This window comes from Pipra filicauda, unplaced genomic scaffold (assembly GCF_003945595.2).
Source record: "Pipra filicauda isolate LSUMZ 115617 unplaced genomic scaffold, ASM394559v2 scaffold267_size1258537_pilon, whole genome shotgun sequence".
NCBI lineage: Eukaryota > Metazoa > Chordata > Aves > Passeriformes > Pipridae > Pipra > Pipra filicauda.
In genome coordinates this window covers 820,827-840,160 of record NW_024104384.1, presented here as the reverse complement: position 1 = coordinate 840,160, position 19,334 = coordinate 820,827, and the positions used below count along the sequence as shown (strand labels likewise).

Sequence of the window (19,334 nt, the reverse complement as noted above, 5' to 3'; positions counted from 1 at the left end):
GGAGGAAAAGGGGAAAATGAGGAGCAGATGGAAGAGCCGGGACGCGAGCTGAGCTCTGAGCTGACCTTTCAGAGCAGGGGGAACTTCGCGTTACGTAGCTGTTCAATGGCATCAGACAATGTGAGGAGGGAGAAGCGCTGCCCTGGGTACAAGAAAGACATTGAGGGGCTGGAGGGTGTTCAGGGAAGGGCAACAGAGCTGGGGAAGGGCCTGGAGCATAAGACTGATGAGGAGCAGCTGAGGGAGCTGGGGGGGCTCAGCCTGGAGAAAAGGAGGCTCAGGAGGGGCCTTCTTGCTCTCCACAACTCCCTGACTGGAGGGGGGAGCCAGGGGGGAACCGGTCTCTTCTCCCACAGAACAAGTGACAGGACAAGAGGAGACAGCCTCAAGTTGTGCCAGGGGAGGTTTTGATTGGTTATCGGGAAAAAATTCTTCACCAAAAAGGTTGCGAAGCGTTGGACCAGACCGGCCAGGGCAGTGGTGGAGTCACCATGCCTGGAGGGATTTAAAAGATACGTGGATTTGGTGCTTTTAGACATGATTTAGTGGTGACCTTGGCAGTGCTGGGTGATTGAACACAACGATCTTAGAGGTCTTTTCCAACCTGAATGTTTCTGCAATTCTAAGCAATGTTTGTGCACTGTTTTTAGCAGCCTTGCTCTCATCTCCTTCCCTGCCCCACACAGAGATGGTTCTATACTTGCCTTCAAACTACTCAACTCTCCTCCTACATGATATTTCTCCTCTTTCCCAGTGACATACTGCATTTGTGGTTCACTAGAACCCATTCTTTTCCCTCTTCCCATCTACTGGAGAGGCCTTTTGAAGCCAAAGTCTCTGTTTCTTGAGAGTTTCATCTGCCTCTGCTACTCATCCCACCCTAAAATCAGTCTCAGCCCTCACTGGTACGTGACATCCCAAATGGAGGGTTGTCACTTGAAGTAGGAAGAAACCAAAAGAATGAAGTTGATTAATGAGGGGAATTACTTCATGTGCATGTCTTCATTAATAAAAAGCAGAGCAGGGAAGAGGCTTTGTAGGAAAAAAGCGCGATATGAAACAAGAGTTGTCTCCTATTTCATGCATTTTCCTTAGAATAGTAGGATTTATTTTTAGTTGAGCAGTGTGTTATTATACTCCTCCAGTGTATAATATTTGCCTTCTGAATTTTCTTAATCCTGGAAAAACCCAGGCATCATCCTGCCCATCTCTTGCAGCACTGGGAACTGTTTGGGAAGGCAGGGACAAAAGGCTTCACATTCTGCTTGTTTAGAAGTAATGCAGCTCATTACTCAAAATAATGGAATATTGAGTATCCAGCTCTGGGGTCCCCAGCACACGAAGGACATCAGCCTGTTGGAGTGAGTCCAGAGGAGACCACCAAGATAATTGGAGGGATAGAGCCCTCTCCTATCAGGAAAGGCTAAGAGAATTGGAATTCTTCAGCCTGGAAAAGAGAAGTTTTCAGGACGTCCTAATTGCAGCCTTGCAGTACCTGAAGGGACCCAACAAGAAAGAAGTAAAAGAACTTCTTACAAGGGCCTGTGGTGGCAGGACAAGGGGGAATGATTTCACACTGACAGAGGGCAGAGTTAGATTGGATGTTAGAAAGAAATTCTTTATTGTGAGGGTGGTGAGGCCCTGGCACAGGTTGCCCAGAGAAACTGTGGCTGCCTCATTCCTGGAAGTGTCCAAGGCCAGGTTGGACAGGGCTTGGAGCAACCTGGGCTGGTGGAAGGTGTCCCTGCCCTCACTAGGGGAGTTGGAACGAGATGATCTTTAAGGTCCCTTCCTACCCAAACCATGTTATGGTTCTATGAGTAATTGCATCCTTTTCTAGTCACAGGTAACTACAGCAATATAATCAACTAATGGATTTATTGTGAAAGAGAATCACAGGCATTGCTCAAGGCTGGCACTCCTTTTGGGGAATCATTGCTCAGTTGGAATGGAAATACTCTTGTACAGGCTGTGTTCATGTATTTGTAGTCCAGCTCATGCTAAGGAGCTGTTGGAGCTATGCAGGTCAGCATCTCCAGAAACTTTTTTTTTAGGAGCCTTGGACAGTGAGCTAATGTATTCCTTTGGCTGCAGTGTTGAAAATCCAGTTATCCACTGAAGTCAGCTGTAATATATAAGCCAGAAGTGAACTGGTAAGGATGGTAAAACTCTGGTTTTAATTAATTTTCGAGACATAAATTGAAGCCAAATGTGTTTTTCTATGCTGATGTCTGTGAGAGGGTTGACGGAGCACATGTAGAAGGAAAGATGGTTCCCTAACTTGCCAGAACCCAGCACAGTGGAGCACTGGAACAGAAACTTTGGTCACAGCTCTAGACCTTGGCCATAATCAGTGGAGTTCAAGGTTTTTTCCCGTTCAGCAGTTAAGGATTTCAGTTAGTGTGGACAACTAAGCCAGGGAAAGTCTGTGCAAGCTTTTTGTGTGTGACCCATAAATGTATTATGAATGCAGACAGGATGAGGTGTGGGAAATGAGGAACACGTGCCTGAGCCTGTTCCTGGGGGCAGTTCCTCTGTGCCATTGTGGTTCCTCAGAGTTTACCAGAAAGCTCCAAAGCTCAGCCAAGCACTTTGGAAATGGCATCAACAGAAAACCAGATGTGACATTAAAAATAAACTACTTTTACGAGAGAACTGTAGAAGTAACTTAGAATTGAACTGCCTGATGACTCCATGTGTTGCCTCCATCTGTGCAATTATCTCCAAGTCCTGCTTGGGTGTGCTCAGGGTGCAGCCTGGGAGAGTGTCTTGTAGGAGTCCTGCATTGCTCTGTGCCCACACCAGAGCATCAGGCAGTGTTTTAACTCTTCAGGAGGGCTGCCAGAAATCCCATGTGAGGTAGGGGAGACCATGCTATGTGGTCAGATCTCATGACGTGTGTGGATCTTAAACTTTTCCTGTTTTTTTTTTATTTTTTTTGCAGTGGGCAGATGCTTTCCAGACCTTGGGTGGTAGCTCATGCACATACATGGATTGCCTGTACATCACATGGGTGTTTTGGCTGGTTGTGCATCACTAGACTTGGATAGTTTCAAATACTGTGTCGTGTGATGAAGGTTTCTGTTGCTAAGGTATTTAGTTTTCTTAGCCAGGTTAATCAAGGTCATAATGGTAATTTAGGGTTCAGTTGTGTGTTTGTTCTCAGTAGTATCTTTACTCACAAATATTCAGACTTCAAGGAGCATCTCCTGTGTGTGAAGTCATTTGCACACATACCTCTCCCAGTAAGAGCCCAAAAGACAGAAGTTACAAACATTCATTTTACAAGGCAAACTTTGTAGTTCCAGTCTTTTTCATTTTATCTTAATATCAGTTTTGTGGCCAATTCACATAATTATTTGCCCAGAGGGAAAGCCCTCTTTAAACAGGGAAAGCAGATCCACAGTGTTTTCCTGCTACATCCATTTACTGGCTCTCTGATGTGGAAACAACAATGATTTTGTGAAGACCAGCTCTTCGTGGCAGCACTTTATTTTCCTTTTGATTTTGAGCTAATTCTTCCACAGGGATAATAAAAATTGTCTTATATCCCACCCAGTAGAGGAATTGCAGATGCATTTTTTTTTTTTATCCTCTGTGATTCCAGTGGTTCTGGATCAGGACAAGAGAGGAGAGGGCCTGGTGAAGGTGCTGACAGCAATGGCAAGGAGAACTTTGCTGCCTAAATCACCCAGGCAGGGCAGGGATTTGGTTTCTGGCTTCTTTTGCTGCTTTTCCTCTGGTTCCCTGCTTTGATTGTGAGTGCAGCTGGTGGATCTGCATCTCTCTCTCCAGTACATTTGGGCACAGCTGTGTGGTACCGAGGCTTGGTGTGTAGACTGAGAGACACTGAGGAAAACTTAGAAGTCTGCTCATTAGCCACCAAAGAGAGGTAATCCAAACAGCAGCTGTCAGCCAGGACTGACACTACTGAGGAAAGAACATAAAGTCAGTAAGTTGCTGAAGTGTTTGTTTGAAATGCCAATATTCTTCCAAAGCCATTGCTTACCGACTTAAAAATTGCGTTCCCACCACAGAGGCCATCTCCTCTCGTAGCTGGACATTAAAAAAAATAAATCCAAAGCCCCACCGGACATCAGATCTTGAAGCAAGCGGTTGCACAGGACACATGGAACTGATTTAAACCTCAGAAACCTTGGGGAAGTCAGGGGACTCTTTCTTTCCTGAAAGCACTCTGTTGTTTTGGAAGAAAACTGGTGCAATGTGATGCACAGACGAGTGAGCTCGTGCCTCTCAGTTGGTGCTCGGCAGCAGATGAGGTGAGCTGGCACATCTGCCCGGGAATCACTGCAGTTCATGTCAGGAGGAGTGAACAAACTGGCTCTGTTTTGGCATCTCCAAGTGACATTCCTCAAAAAGCCAAGCAGTGCCCCATGCAGCTCCAGCCCAGTGTTTGTTTCCCACCGCTCTGCACCAGTCAGTGTTAGATTTGATTCCAGATGATTTTCTTGAGCGTCTTTAAGAAGACATCCAGCAAAAAAAGGAGGGAGCTCTGTGCACAGATGGAAGAAGGCACATCTTGTGATTCAAGAAGAGGCAGCTCCTGCAGGGGAAAAGGTCCCTTATCTCCACTTGAAACCCTGATGAACTTGGTTGTCATGTCTGGAAGACAGCTGGGAACTGAAGTGCTCTGGTGAGGCCACGCTGGAGATGCAAAGCAGGGGCTGAACAGTGGACAGGACCCTAAAAGCATTCTGAGGATAGGGCTTGTGTTTGTTTTCTCTGGGATTGTTTGTTTGTTTGTTTCCCAAGGATTTCAGAAATGCTGGAAGCATCCGTGCCCTGTGGAAGGGAGATGGGCTCTCACAGCCCCTGGATGCCCAGCAGGGACCAGCCCAGCTCCCTTGCAGAGCCCCAACGTCTGGTTTGCATTATGGGTGAAGTTTTTAGCAAATTACTGCTCCTTTCTGCTCCGTTTCCATCAAAGAATGGGCAGAGGCCTCCCAGGAGTCTGAGGACAGATCTTTTTTTTGGAATAGAGCACAGATTTGTGAGGGTTTTTTTTTTTTTTTTTTTTGGTTGCCTTGTTAACACACACTTGGCTCTTATCAGGCTGCTCTGCATCGTTTACCTGACGCCTCTGTTCGGGGATTTATTGCTGGCAGCCTGGACTGTGGGACATGATTCCCTCTGGAGAATTGTTTCAGAGGAGATTTTGAGGCTTTGGTGATGCTGAGCCCCTCCAGATCCTGTGGGCAATGCATGGGGTGTGCTCAGGTGGTCTTTTTGGAAAGAAATTTGGGAGAGGGGTGAGAGCTGCTGCAGCTGGAGGACTCTGTGGGCAGGGGGGACTCAGCTCATCCCACTGCCCAGAGCAACCCTTTTAGGATCTCCCCCAAGGCTGGAGTTGGATGTTACATGTAGAGCTGTGGTTTGCAGGGAGATGGATTTTGGGAACCCCGTAATTGCCATTCCTTGTAAAAAGAAATAGCGTTTTTTAGCTGAATGAGAGCCTGGCTCTGAGGCCAGGCAGGATGCGGCCTGCATGTGTAAATTATTTCCAAATGAAAACAATTAGTCTTGCAAACATTAAAAAATAATCATGTCCCATCAACATTGTTGTTTAGTGCTTGGAAGAAAATTGCAGAAGCTGTTTGGTTTTTTGATTGTTTTTTTTTTTTTTTCCCCTAAACAATGCAAAAACTGTCACCTAGTAATGAAAAAGTGGTTTTCCGGTTTGCATGTAGTCATGGAGCAAAAGGGAATTTGTGCTTGAAAATACTGAAATATCTTTTTTTGAAAGAAAGAAACAGAGGAAATTATTAGCAAAGGATTTTTAATAATGTTGTTCTTGCTGAAAAAATATTAAGTGCATGGCTGTTCCCCTGTGCAGCAATCCCATCCCATTCTGGTGAGGCCATCCATGCTATATAAAGTTAAACACGAAACTATCATGATATAAGTTATCTTAATGCTTAAATATGACAGCTCCTGGTCCTTTGCTGTGTTGTGCTGCAGACTAACATGATTTTGGGGTCTCACACCGGTGACCCAGAGGTCAGGGCTGAGGCAGGAGGAACCTCCCACCAAGGATTTGTCCAGGCTCACAGCAGTGTGTGGGGGGGATAATTCCTTACATGACCAATTCCATACCCTTCACAGGTCTTTAAAACAGTAGTAAATTTATTTATGACCATAAATAATAATGATAAATAGTAAGATATAGAAAATATTTACTATATTAAAATGCAATAACTTAAATGCATTTAGAAGGTCAAATGTTTGCTGTAGCAGAGGTGGTATTGCATGGAGTAGAAATGTGTTATTTTATAAGGGTTAATGGTCCTTCTGCACCTGAAGGCTTCAGGGAGGGAGGAGGGGGTAGCAGCAACTGGGGGTGAGGTGACATGCCAGAGCATGTCTCTTGTACTCAGCTTATTGCCAGTTAGTGCCAGTGAATCTCAGCTGCTCTTTAGAGGACTCGCAGCTCATTCTTCATTTCCCAGTGTCTTTTCTCCCCTTTCCCTTCAGCTGGGAAGCTGGGAGCAGCCACAGCCACCTGGCTGCCTTCCTGCACTTTCCTTGTGACGGGTCTGGCAGGGCAGGCTTGGCCACAGCTTTTGCCAGAGCTTTCTTCTCACACGAAAATGTGCCAAGGAACCGCATTGCCAGCAGACACTGTCCCACCCCGAGGATTTACAGCCTGGCCTATAGGAAGGGATGGTCCCTGTTCCCTGGCTCTGCTGCAGACCATGCTGCCTAATGACCCAGGGCCCCTCCCAGGGATACTAAAATATTGTCATACTCTTTTGTTCTGACACTTTCCTCCTCCTTAAAATGTAAGATTTTACCCCTTTTTGAAACCACAGAGACAGAGATTGAAAGGCAGCCCTTTGAGTTTGTTAAAATTTGACTGCAGGGTTCCTTCCGACCCCTCTGCTAATTTTTAGCAGAGCAGGAAACATTAAAAATAACCATGAGAGAAGATTTCCAAACTCAGAAGGATTGTCCTCTTAATAATTTCTGGCTTTGTTTTCACTAGATATTTCCCTCCCTTTAAAATTTTTGTGACATTGTTAGAGCAAGTACCTCCCTGCCAGCAGCAGGAAGGGCACTGGAGGAGGAAGGCAGAGGGCCAGGTAGCCAGGCTGGCACCTCTGCTTGCTCTGAGCCAGAGGTGAGTGATATATGTGGGAAATGCTTATTATTTATTGGAAGAGCTTTTGCATGTGAATCAGAGCTTGCAAGCTCCCCATTGTCCTTTTTTGGTGAACTCAAAGCTGTCCTCAAGCCTTCAGCTGATCTCAGCAATGGGTGAATCTCATTTTTGCAAAGAGAGGTGGCATTTTGGTGCTATATATCAAGAATTCTGAGCTCCTACTGTGAAACAAAATGAAGAAAAATATTGGAATTTGTTTTCAAACATATCTAAATGTAGCCCCTTACTCTGAAGTTGAAATATTGTGTGGCCAAACCAAGGCTTGCATGGAGAGTACATGATGTAGTAACAAGCTCTGCTCAAGCTCCAGCTGAGAACTGTCTGCATTCTCAGCATCATGATATATGTTATTAAGATGTCATTAAATAATATATCATTAGTATACCATAAAATATTTATCATTATACAAATAATGTCCTCACCCAGGTGATGGCAGAGAGGAATGCACCATTGGATCTTTATTCCCACAGCAACACCACATGCCTATGTAACTCTCTGTGAGGGGTCAAACCATGGCATGTGGTTGCAATTGTCACTCCCCCCTGCCCCGTGTCACCAGCTCTCCCTGCTAACCCATCAGTGCCGTCTTCCTCAAAGCACCCAGATCAATGTATTTTGTCCCACTTGGCCAGTGCACTGATGGGTTTGGTCAGGATCGTGTTTTGGAGGAAATTGTTTGAATTTTTTCCTCTGCCTTGTCTTAAAGCATCAGGTTTGTGCCGGGCAGAAAATTCATCCCCTCTCGATGTAGTGAGCACTGAATTATGTGAAGTGTGATCACTGTGTGTGTGATTTAAAGACTTGTGATCAAGAGTGGGTGAAGGATGAGTGAAATTTGCCCCAGGGCAAAAAGCACAGCACAAAGCCACAGTGAAGTTTTCCCTTACTTGGGGTGTCCAGAAAACTCACCTTTTTCATAGACTTTGTGCTGGTTGTTTAAGTGAAAGTGATTTTTGGGTTTTGAGTGGGGGAGTATGGGGTTACTTGTTGTTTTCCTGTTCCTTGTTTATTAAATAAATGAAAGATTGCTTAATCTTTAATTAAAATGACATGGAGGAGGATTCAAATGAAAGACAATAATGATCTCAACACATGGGTACTCCTAAGATTTACAAGGAGTCAAGTCAGCCCAGATTTCAGATGCTTTCTCCTGCTCTACTCATGCAATCCCCTGGCTCCTCTCAGGAGCCCTGCCTTGCTCACACAGACATTTGGCTGGGCAGGTAGAGCAGAGACAATTAAATCCCCAACCCAGACTAACAAGACATTTAAAAGTCTGTGTTAGTCTTGTCCATTCAGTACCATGGCTGGCCAGGAGCCCCTTTGAAACCCTGATGGATATTGTTTCTCTCAAGCATTAAATACTTTCCCTTAAACAAACATCCTCTGAATAGGCCATTGTTTTTCCTTCTGGATGTCCTTTTGTGGACTGATACAAGAATAGCTAAAAGCTGATGAATTGGTATTGTATATTAGAAATAAATAAAATCTGGGACTTCTACTCCTCGGAGAAGTTGAATGTGCAGCCAGTTCTCTGCTCAGGTACCATGTCTTGCCCTCTGGAGGGACAGGGAGTTGCAGGTGAATCACCTCAAACAATCATAGTTTCAGAAAAGAAGCTCCATGGACCTGATGCCTTTCCCAGGTGTTATAATCTAAGCAACTGAGGTTCAATAAAGTAGGGAGGAGGTGTTGGGGAAGAAGAAGTAGTTTGGTTGTGACCTGCAAGCCTTTGCTTGCTGACAGACACAACTGCTTTATTTATATTTTTCATTACTGCTACTTGCACTGGTAGCTCCTTATGAGAAATAATATACATCACGTGGTGAATGTAAACTGTGTTTGATAACTTCAGAAATCTCATGTGTGTGAAGAAATGCCCATTTATTTTCAAGTGAACTTCTCTCATACAGGTGCCCCAGCCCTTATGACCAAGGTACTGATGCCCTGCCCAGTGTTCAGCCACCTGGATTTACCTCTTTCCTAACAGAGCTGTGTCCCCCAGGGTTTCATATTCCATAGCCATTACAGACTGATTTATTCCTTATCAATGGCTGTGAGCTGGAAGGATGCTCTTTTTAGTGCAGCCATTGGCCTCCTCTTACACACCTTTGTCTCTTTTGCCCAATTTCCCCATCACAGATAGAAGTTAAACTAAAAATGAGTCACCCTAATCAGTTCCCTAAGAAATACAGAGACCTTTGGTGCTTTAGCCTTGTGTTGTACCACAGTCCAAACTATGTTTGCTTTGGTAGATCCCCCCAGCTGACAGGGCTGTATTGTGGGAGATGTTTCAGCCCAGCATGTTGGAAGGAGGATGTGCAAGCACAGCCCTTGGATTTGCCATAGGTAGGGGACAAGAACAAGGCTGGGTTGGGTTTGAGCTCACCAGAGCCGGGCTGTGGTGTTGGGTCAGGCTTTGCCACAGGGACATTGATCCCTCCAGGGTGGATCCTTGCCCAGGGAAGCACGGGAGCACACGTTGGAAATCTGGGTGTGAAAGCTTTGACCGAGGGCCTTGCTGACTCGCAACCATCGTGCTGTGTCTCTTCGGGGACAGTTTGCAGGGCTGAGCCTTCTTTGGGCTTAAATAAGGAAAGGTGTTAGGTTTTTGGATTGGTGGGGATTCAGTTCTGGGATTTACCATAACTTGGGGGTGTTTCTTCATCCCCAAGTGCCTGTGTGCCAGCTGCAGCTGAGGGCAGGGGCAGCTTAGAGCACCTGTGCTTCCTCCCCACACACATCCCTTCTCAAAAGCAAAGTTTCCTATGGCCCAACACAGTCAGTGGCTTCACATTAATTAAGGGCATAAATGCCAGAGATGGCAGGGAAATAACCATTTTTCATGTTGATTTACCAGGCAGCAGCCCTAGGAAGGGGAGACCTGGGGAAGAACTGGGGTAACCAAGTGCTTGGTCTTGCAGTTACAAGCACACTTGCAGCTTTGTGTCACTGCAGACGAGCAAAGCACAGAGCTGTCAGCCTGTGGGGCAGATGCACCTTCCCTTTCTCCACAGCAAGAAACCTCTTTCCATCAGTGAGACTTTACTGAGGGTGATGGCTGATACCATCACCCGTCACATCTTGGGTAAATTGGTAGAGATTCAGCAAGTCCTTTGGCAAAAACAAATGGTTCAGGTCCGAGGTTGATGTGAATCACTCGTGGATCTGCTCTGTTTGCCCAAATCAGGGGTGTTTTACTGCTGCTCCTTTTGACTTTACAAGCCTCAGGGAGTCCCAAGTGTTGTGCCAGGGCACTGTCACCTCATCCCTGTCACTAATCCTGTCGCTTCCTTTCACGCTCCTTCATAATCTGCAAATTGTTTGATGCCTCTTACTGTACTTCCCTGAAACCTTCCTGCTGGATTGCATGGATGAAGGATTAGGTATATCATAGAATCATAGCCAAAGATTGTGCTGTACGTAAGTAGAGCCTCTTTCAGAGCATGCCTGATATTGTTGTGTTTGTAAATTGATCATTTATTTATTTATTTTAATAATACTCTCTTTTCCTTCCTTTTCCAGGGGCCTCTTGGTTTGGATGGCAAACCAGTAAGTAGCACCAGGTGCCAAATATAGCATGTCTTTGCTCGTGCTGCTCTGCAATAAATATGCAGAATGTCAACTACTACTCGTTTATTACTACATATATAACAGTTTAAGGGAGAAAATTGTATTTGGGAAATAGCTCCATGGTCTGTAACACATGCAAGTTTGAATTCTGAGCCAGGGCTGGCCAGCACAGCTAGAGGTGACCTTTTTTTTACCTGTCAGCTCATCTCAGCTGCTTCTTCCCCTCCTGTGCCAGCTCAGTGAGCAGAGACTACAGATGGGCATCAGGCCAAATTTGGGAAATAATCTCCAGTAGCATATTCAAAGAAGCAAAGTCAGTAATCTTGGTTGTGTGCTCCTGGCACTACAAAGTGATACCATAAAAGTAATTGATCCCAAAGTGGGTTCCATTTCACTCCAAAGGAGCTGAGGTTGGAACTACTTGAAGAGTGCACAGTGTCCATGCAATACTTTTTGGAACAGCTGGACTTCATTTTATGAGCTGTTTTCTTGACTTCATTTTTTGTTGGAAGCCCTTTGGATATTCAGGTGCTCCACTCTTTTCTTACTCATTTTACAGAAACCCAGACTTTTTTACTTTCATGCTAGCTGAACTCTGGCCAGCTCCAACTCCTTCCGCTGGATGGTTCCTACAGAAGGTCACAGCTCCGTGTTTTGTGTCCAAACCCCATTCTCTTGCACTACCTTTCCTAGAGGGCACAATATGAAATCTTTTATAGTTATGGTCCTAAAGCAGCTGGGACTTCAATGTGGGCAGAAGTCATTCAGTCTTTGCAATTGAAAAGTTACTCCATACACTTATTTCTAGCTAGGTAGGAGATGTGCTGTTAAAGCTGTACGTTGCTGTTGTTGGTTTTTATCCTACCCCTGAAGACAACAAATGTAAATAAAATCTAGAAATAAACGATTAGAAATGAAACAAAAAGGAAGGCCAGCTCACACTGTGGTGCTCGGCTTTGAATCAGCAAAACCCCGTGATGGGAGCACAGTCCTGCACCCAGGGTGCCACTACCAGGCAGGAGTGAGACCCTGAGTGAGGGGCAGGGAAAACCTCAATGAAAAAGCAAATTTATCAAACAGCCAGAGTCAAAGCAGACTGTTCATGATCTCTTCCATGCCAGCAGCCTTGCTTAGAGAGCAATTAACAGTGGGAGGGATGCGTGGGGATGCAGATCTGCCACTGCCGACCTCTCTGCTGACCTTCCCCCACTGCATCCCACTGGGTCCTGCTTCAGCAAACTCCTTGAATTGGTCTGAACCCTGAGATTTGGTATTTTTCTGTGCTGGAAGGAGGATGCAGAGCAGGCACATCACAGTGTTACTCTCGGGTTCTCTCTGGGGCTGCAGTGTGTCTCTGCCTGCCTGTCTTACAGGCAGCTGCTCAGAGGGAAGATGAATGATGCCTTCAGCAAATAGGCCAAAGAAAGCAGCCCGTCCTCCCTGTTTATTTCAAACAGATGTATAATTGTTGTAATGATATGCTGAGCATGTGTTTTTTCTAGAAGTGATTTAATACCTCAAGATATCCTTTTCATCTATTTGGAGTCACGTGTTTGCGAGTGGCTGTCATGCTGCCTGCCCTGCCCTGGTCCTTCTCCATCCTCTGTCCTGGCTGGAACAGGCAGAACCTCACGGGTGCTCTTTTGGAAGTGTGCTGCTTGTGTCAAGCAGTGTGTAACTTTAAAAGAATAGCATGTATGCCTTAAAATAATAGAGAATATGGCTCTGGTTTGTGAATTGATGAATGCAATCTCCTTGTGTTTGGTGTCACGTGCACTGATGATTCTGATGTTCCTTAACTTGGATCCTTTTTGTGTGTTTCCAGGGACCTCCAGGACCAAAAGGGGAAAAGGTAAAGGCTGCATTCACACGTGGCTTTTGGGGAAGCTGGTGTATATCCTCCTGCTGCTGTAATTCTCTCAGTTCATGTTGCCCCAGTATGCCAGCGTGACGCTGGGTTTTGTTGGGATGTGGAGCTGTGACAGTGGGTTCTCAGGTTGCTCTTGGAAAAGCCCCAGGAAGGGAGGGAGGGCAGGAAGAATTTGCAAAAAACTAGGAGAAATAAGTGTGGTCTTAAAGCTCACCCACACTGTAGGGTTTCTGGTAAGCCCTTAAGGGTCACGAGATTGGTATAAATCTCTCTTGGCTCCTCCAGGAGCTCTGGGCTCCATCGCTCCGTGTTTGCATGACATCCTCCCCTGAATGAGAGTGGCCAAAGGAAGTCATTACTGCACTGAAAGTGAAGATAATTCTCACATGTGTAGGACATAAGCAGTTGCTAGGGGAACCTTAGAGTTGGGAACAATCTGCTATTTCTGATTTATTGTCTGTCTCATTGCCTGCCAGGGCAGAACCCTTCCCTATTGTGTTGTCTCGAGCCCTTCTCCTCCCTGGTTTTGAATACATTAAGCAATAGAACACTCTTACCACTTCCCTTGTGTGCTGTACCCACATCCAGCTGACCCTGTGCTTGGTCCTTGGGGGTTGACATTTGAACTCTCAGCTGACCTTGCTGTTTTGCCTGATGTGCAGGGTGAAGCAGGGGACGTCGGCCCAAGGGTAAGTAGTGACACGGCACGTTAATTTATTCCAAAATCTGGTTGGGTTTAGTCACTGCACAAAACAAGGCTTTGTGCAGCTTTGCTGCAAACTGAGGTATGGTAACAATTCTGGAAACGCTTAATTTTGCCTTTGGAGCTCTTTTGTGGTGGTGGTGGTGGTTTTCCTCACTTTGGCCATGAGTAAAAAAGACTTGAAGATCCTTGAGTTCTTCATGAAGGGTTTCACTTTTACTGAACTTTCTTATCCCTGATTTCCTCTTCCAGTGTCAGAGATAGTTTCTCTTGAAGCTGAGCTTCTTATCTGTTGGCATTAGAGCACCACTGCATGGTGGTAGGGCCTGGTGCCCCAAGGAGAGGTCAGGCACAGTGTTGTGCAGGATGGAATGTTCCTCCTGTCTTGCTGAGCCCCCACCTGGGAGCGTGGTGGCACACAGGTGATATCCAGGCTGCCTTTGGAAACAAAGGGTTTCAAGTAACTGTAAAAAAGTTGGCTGGTAGGGTTAGACATCATTGCTGGAAACACAACCAGGGCCTCAGTGGTTAATGTCAGGCAGAGATGCATCAGAGACATCTTTATTTTTCTCCCTTGTGAAGTCACTTTTGGAAGTTGGCGTCATTTTCTGAGGCGGCTCCCAAATGCCTTGGGCGTGTTGGGAAATGTCACCCTTGGGGTCTGAGAGCCCCTCAAATTTCTCTGATAGATTTATGCCCTGCGTGGCTAAGGAGGGGCTCAGCTTAAGGTCTCCACTTTGTCTAAGTGCCCACCCACATACTCAGAAAAGGCTTTAAGAGGTGATTCAGCAGCACAGGGGTGTGAGTTTTCACTCCTTTGCTGGGGCTGATGGCTGAGGAGGTGCTGCTGTGGGAGATGCTCCAGGACAGGCTGTATCTGGAATTGTGGGGCAGGTGACAGCTTCCAAGGTAACACTTGTCCTATGTTTTAATTTACCAAGAAAAAAGTGCTTGGTTTTTTGGTTTTTTCTTTGTTTTGTTTTTGTCCTGATCTTCATTTGTCCAGATTTTGCTTTAGTTGCAGATTTATTTATGTCTCTTTGCACAAGAGTAAGAAAAAGGCTCAAAAACTATTTGGGAGGAAAGAGGGAGAAACAAGCCTGGCAGAGCCAGGCACAAGTAGATCTAAAAACAGGTGCCTGTCTTTGAAAATAGTTTCCTTTATCTCTCCAGACACTCAGGGTTGTGAATTGGATGCGAAACTTCTTAATACCATCTGGCCCAGATTATTTTTTTTTTCTGAATTTAATCTGTCTTCTTCCTCCAGTTTCAGTGGTGGCTTTGTTTAGCTGATTTTGAAAGATGTGTCACTGCAAGTCATCGCATTAATGGGAAGATAAATTATAGTTATAGGACTATGTCCAGTGCCCTCTCCCTCGTAAATGTTCATGTCTATGGGTGGTGGAGTGGGGATAGACTGTGTCAGTAAACATTAAAATATCATCATTAGGAATGACAGATTAAAAGAGAACAATGGTTGGGGCAACTTTGGAGGGACTGTCTGCAGTGGGAGTGAGGTGATGGCAATTGGGGATTAGCTACTGAATATGTTCACGTCTGCACTGCTTCTCTTTCTGTCTGTAATAGACACCTGCCACCAGCATGGACAAAAATAGAGATTATTACATGTTTGAGTGTGCCTGGTGGCGGATGTTGGAGGGTGATTTTGGAAAGCTGAGGAAGATCACATTGGGTTGTCTTAATCACTGAATGCTCGTTCTTGTAAACAGCATGAGGGAGGATGCTGTGCAGCCTCATAGGTCAGGATGGGGAATAAAGGTACCCAAATAGGCTGCTGGAATTCATGGAGGTGTATTTACAGGGAGAAACCAGTAACAGATCCCCTCTGCTCTGGGGAGGATGGAGGCAGTCGAGGCAGGATGCTGCCAAAGCTGTGTCCTGGTATTTGTGCCTGTACTTCTCACTCAACATCAAGTATTCTGCTACACCTCCCAAAAGGTCCGGTTTTATAAGCCAGACTCGCTCCCTGACCCGGCACCGGGATGACTGCTCTGGATTTATGACCTTAGCTGGGTGATCTTGTTCTTACTGACAGCTCAGATGTTCAGACAAACGATGGGGTTGATGAATCTCTGTGCATCTGGGCTGGCGGATGCGCCGCGCCTGTGGCAGCAGCACCAGGACTGCTCCCGAGGGGGGGAAAATGAGCTGCAGCTGGTGAGGGAAATGCTCTGCCTGCAGTGGCCCACGTGGCACGGGCCTGCTCGATGGCCAGTGCTGATGGAGATGGCACCAGCACCACCTGCACCCTGAGATGCCGGGGGGGGCTGAACGCTGGTGTGGCTGAACCAGCTCTGCAGCTCTGCTCCACAAAAGGAGCTTTTTCTCTCTTACTTTCTGCAATATTGTAAGTGCCTGCCAAGCTCAAATTGCAGATAAAAACTCAGCATAGGAAGTGTCCTGCAGAGCTCACTGTGACAGTCAACAGACACCTCTGGATGCTTTTATTTTATTGTTTGCTTACTTTGGAGCATTATGTTGAAGTGGCTGAATGGAGTTGTCTAAAGCTGGAAATTACCAGTGCTCAAGGTTTCAGCTCTAACATTCCACTGCTCCATGGGGTCAGACCCAGCGGCCAGTTAGCCCAGTGCCTTGCAACCAGATGCTTTGGGAAGTGTGGAGCAGGAACATGTAGCTCCATCACAATTAACCCCTCTCCCGGATCCTGGTTATCTGTGGCCTGGGCATTTCTTGAACCAGGGGTGGTGTCTCTGTATTTAATGTCTCTCAGAGATGTTCACCTTTCATGGGCCTGTCAGTAACAGGAACTGTTTAAAATTAAACGTGCCCTGGCTGGATTTGGTGGGATATGGGGTATTTGGCCTCGGAGGAAACACAAATTGTTATTTCACACTAAAACAGTTAGGGCTGGGCTTGGAATGTCCTTCCTTGGATGGTGCTCACCAGTCTGAGGGGCAAGGAAAAAAATTCAGTCTCTGCCTTGCTCTGTGGGCTTTTATGAAAATCCCACTTTATGCCCTTGTGTATCTTTATGAACATAATAAGCCATAAAACTGTGTCTTTTGTGTCTACCACAAAACCCTGTGCTCTCAGTAGAGTCTTTTTGGTGGTTTCTGTAGTATCTGGAGGGCCTGGCCAAGTGCAAGGGGTCTATGTCCCCATTAATTTCAATTTGTCAGGATTTCAGTGACATTCTTCCCAGAAATGGCTGTATTTAAGTGAGTGCTGAGCTGAAGCCTCTCTCTGTAGTTTGAAAAAAATCATTGGGAGGGGTTTATTTTCTCAGGTTGGTTAGTTTTTTCCATCTGACTTTACTTTCCCCTCTCTTTTTGAGAAGATGGTGATAAAACAACTGAGCTCAGTGTTCCTGTGCATGCCTGTGGCTAAGCCTGGGGAGGAGGTGGCCTTGCCCTTGCACTATTTGCACTAAAATTGAGGTTTGGGGTGATCTGTTGTTGGTGTGTAAGGCTTAAAAGCTCCTTGGCAATTTGAAAAAGAGGTTTGTTCCTTAGAAACCTCCAAAAATCCTCATGAAGGATGTGCTCTGTGTTCTCCCAGGGCTTCTTGTGGCTTCACCCCACCCCTTTGATTATCCTATGGATGTGTGCAGGGTTGGGTTGGTGGAGGAAAGGGAGTTGCACAAGGTGCCCTGAGAAAGGAAGTGTCTTACTGTTTCTCCCTAGATGATGAGGGGAAAGGCTAAAAGACAATAGCAATGACTACTGACATGGTCTAAATACATTGTTTTTGCATCATATAAATCCGAGAGATTTATCTGCAATTTACAGGCTGGGGAATACATCAGTATTCATTTTAGCCTCTGAAAACAAAATATAATATTTGGTCTTAGGGAAATGCTGGGATATATTCCCTGCGGGGTTTACTGGAATAATGCTCTTTATTCTGCAGTAGGAGAATTCTTGTCCCAGCTGCTTTGGATGTCCTATTGTGCAGTAAATTCATGAAAAAATACTTGTTTCCCTCAGTCTGTGTCCTGCTTACCAAGGTCCAGTGTATCCAGAACCTTAAAACCACCACTGCTGGCTACCAAGACTATTTCTTTCTCATGCATCAATTAATTATCAAAGACAAATTGTTATATATTGATGTAGCCTTTAAAACCCACTCTTCTGCTGTGCTTTCACCTTAAACTGTTGCTCTTTCTTCTTCTGCCTCCCACTTTCCCTGGCTAGATGGTTTTCCCCCACCTCAATCACGGATTTCTGGCTAATGATCAGCTTGTCTTTAGTCGGCGAGTGCTCAAGGTAGACACCAAATCTGCTGGTTTGTCGTGATTCTTTGAGCTGCTTCTGTTTCTTCCTATTGCTATTTTAAATTGCCACTGCCATGGCTGTGTTTACAGATGCTCAGTGGGGGCGTGTTTGAGTGAAACCCCGTTGGAGTTTAGGGCAGGTGTTTGTCAAAGTAGAGAGACAAAAAACTTATGGGTTTTAGCATTTGCTTCTGTGTGAGATTTTGGAAACAAGCAGCAAAGTCCTAAAAATGTTGATATGAACAGTGCTGGTACTGTAAAATAAAATACATTAAAACTAGAGTAAGCTAAATCCTTGATACTCTAAATGTGACATTTTAATTAGGAAAAATTCAGTGGGAGACTTGACTTGACGTAATTGGTTGCAGTGTTCAGCATTTGCAATAGGGTTTTTTAAAAAACTGTGCAAGTGATTTAGGAGCCCAGATCCTGTTGAAAGGCCGTGGGATTTGTGCTGCTAAGTCACTTAAGGACTTCTGAAAAATCCCACACTTGTCCCTGATTTGAGGGTGAACCACATATTAAATACAGCCCTCTTACTGCCTCGGTGGTGACTCTTCCAGATGTTGCTAAAAGATTTATGAGGCTGCCTTTCCATGAGGCTTTCCATTGTGCAGCCACATGGATGGGCCTGGCCTTGGGGCTGGGCTGGGATACCCGGGCATGGAGCCCCTCAGGATGCTCCCACCAAAGCTTCACAGCCACACAGAGATACTGCTGCTGCTTTTCCTCTGCACCCAAGCAATGCAGGGTGTGAGTGACTCTGGATGATAATATATGGTCTTGGCTGTGTTTAAAGGATGAGACTAAGCACTGCTCCTTTTTTTGTGTGGCTTTTCTGGTGTGGTGCACTAAGCTGTGGCAGTGTGTGCATGCTCCAGGCCAGCATGTTGTGGGTCTGAGTTATTTCTGGGTGCTGTTGAATTGGTAGTTTCCATGCAGACAGTCACTTGCTAAGGGCTTAATGAGATAAAAGCTTGTTGGAAGGCTTTGAGCACAATCCTGATTAAGGAATCAGACCCAAAGGGCATAAATTGGCCATGAGCTCACTTTCAGCCTCCCCAATTGGCAGCTGTAATTAAATTCCCCTGGGACAGCAGAGGCCAGGGTGCTGGTGGCCCAGGGATGCAGTGCATGTGTTGTGGGCACCCTGCAGCCACCGCTTGCCGACGCCGCTTCATCTCACCGTGTCTGTGTGAACTTCTTCCAGGGTGACCGAGGTCGAGATGGAGCCACGGGCCCCCCCGGTCCACCAGGACCCCCAGGTGCCCGGGGGCCTCCTGGTGACACGGGAAAGGATGGCCCAAGAGGACCTCCAGGCTCCCCTGTAAGGACGGGAGATGCGCAGCGAGCTCACGCCGGGCAGTTCCCACCCCCGAGGGAGAGGAGGGTGAAGGGTGTCCCTTCCCCAGTGCTGCCACCCCAGCCACTGCTCCCCAGCTTGAGCCACTGCTGGGCTCCCATGGCTGCCCGTGGAGCCAAGCTCTGGGGCAGGGAGTAGGAGGAGGGATCTTCTGTCTTAAGTTTTGGAGCAAAGAGCTGGACCTGGGCAGGTATTTGCAGGTGTTGTAACTGAGAGACCCCAGAGATCTCTTCCACAATCCACAGCCTTAGGGTGACCTGCTGCAAACCTGCAGACCACTGGCAACTTATTCAATGGAAAAACAGGCTAAGGGATAATGCAGTGGAATGTTCTTAATTATTGCTGGTCATTTTGGAGGCTGTAACAGGTAATAGTTCCAACGTTTTTCTT

The 19,334-nt window shown here is 46.1% G+C and overlaps 1 protein-coding gene across 2 annotated transcripts in view; it reads left to right on the top strand.

Moving 5' to 3' along the window:
• Positions 1 to 19,334, top strand: part of COL23A1 (collagen type XXIII alpha 1 chain) — a 176,258-nt gene that overhangs the window by 140,510 nt on the left and 16,414 nt on the right. The window contains exons 6-10 of one of the 2 annotated variants that reach the window (XM_039382388.1): positions 10,706 to 10,732; positions 12,579 to 12,605; positions 13,286 to 13,312; positions 17,502 to 17,573; positions 18,792 to 18,908. In XM_039382388.1, the coding sequence (XP_039238322.1) occupies positions 10,706 to 10,732; positions 12,579 to 12,605; positions 13,286 to 13,312; positions 17,502 to 17,573; positions 18,792 to 18,908 (270 nt within the window). The remainder of the gene's footprint in view (positions 1 to 10,705; positions 10,733 to 12,578; positions 12,606 to 13,285; positions 13,313 to 17,501; positions 17,574 to 18,791; positions 18,909 to 19,334) is intronic. The other variant, XM_039382389.1, reaches the window with a different exon arrangement.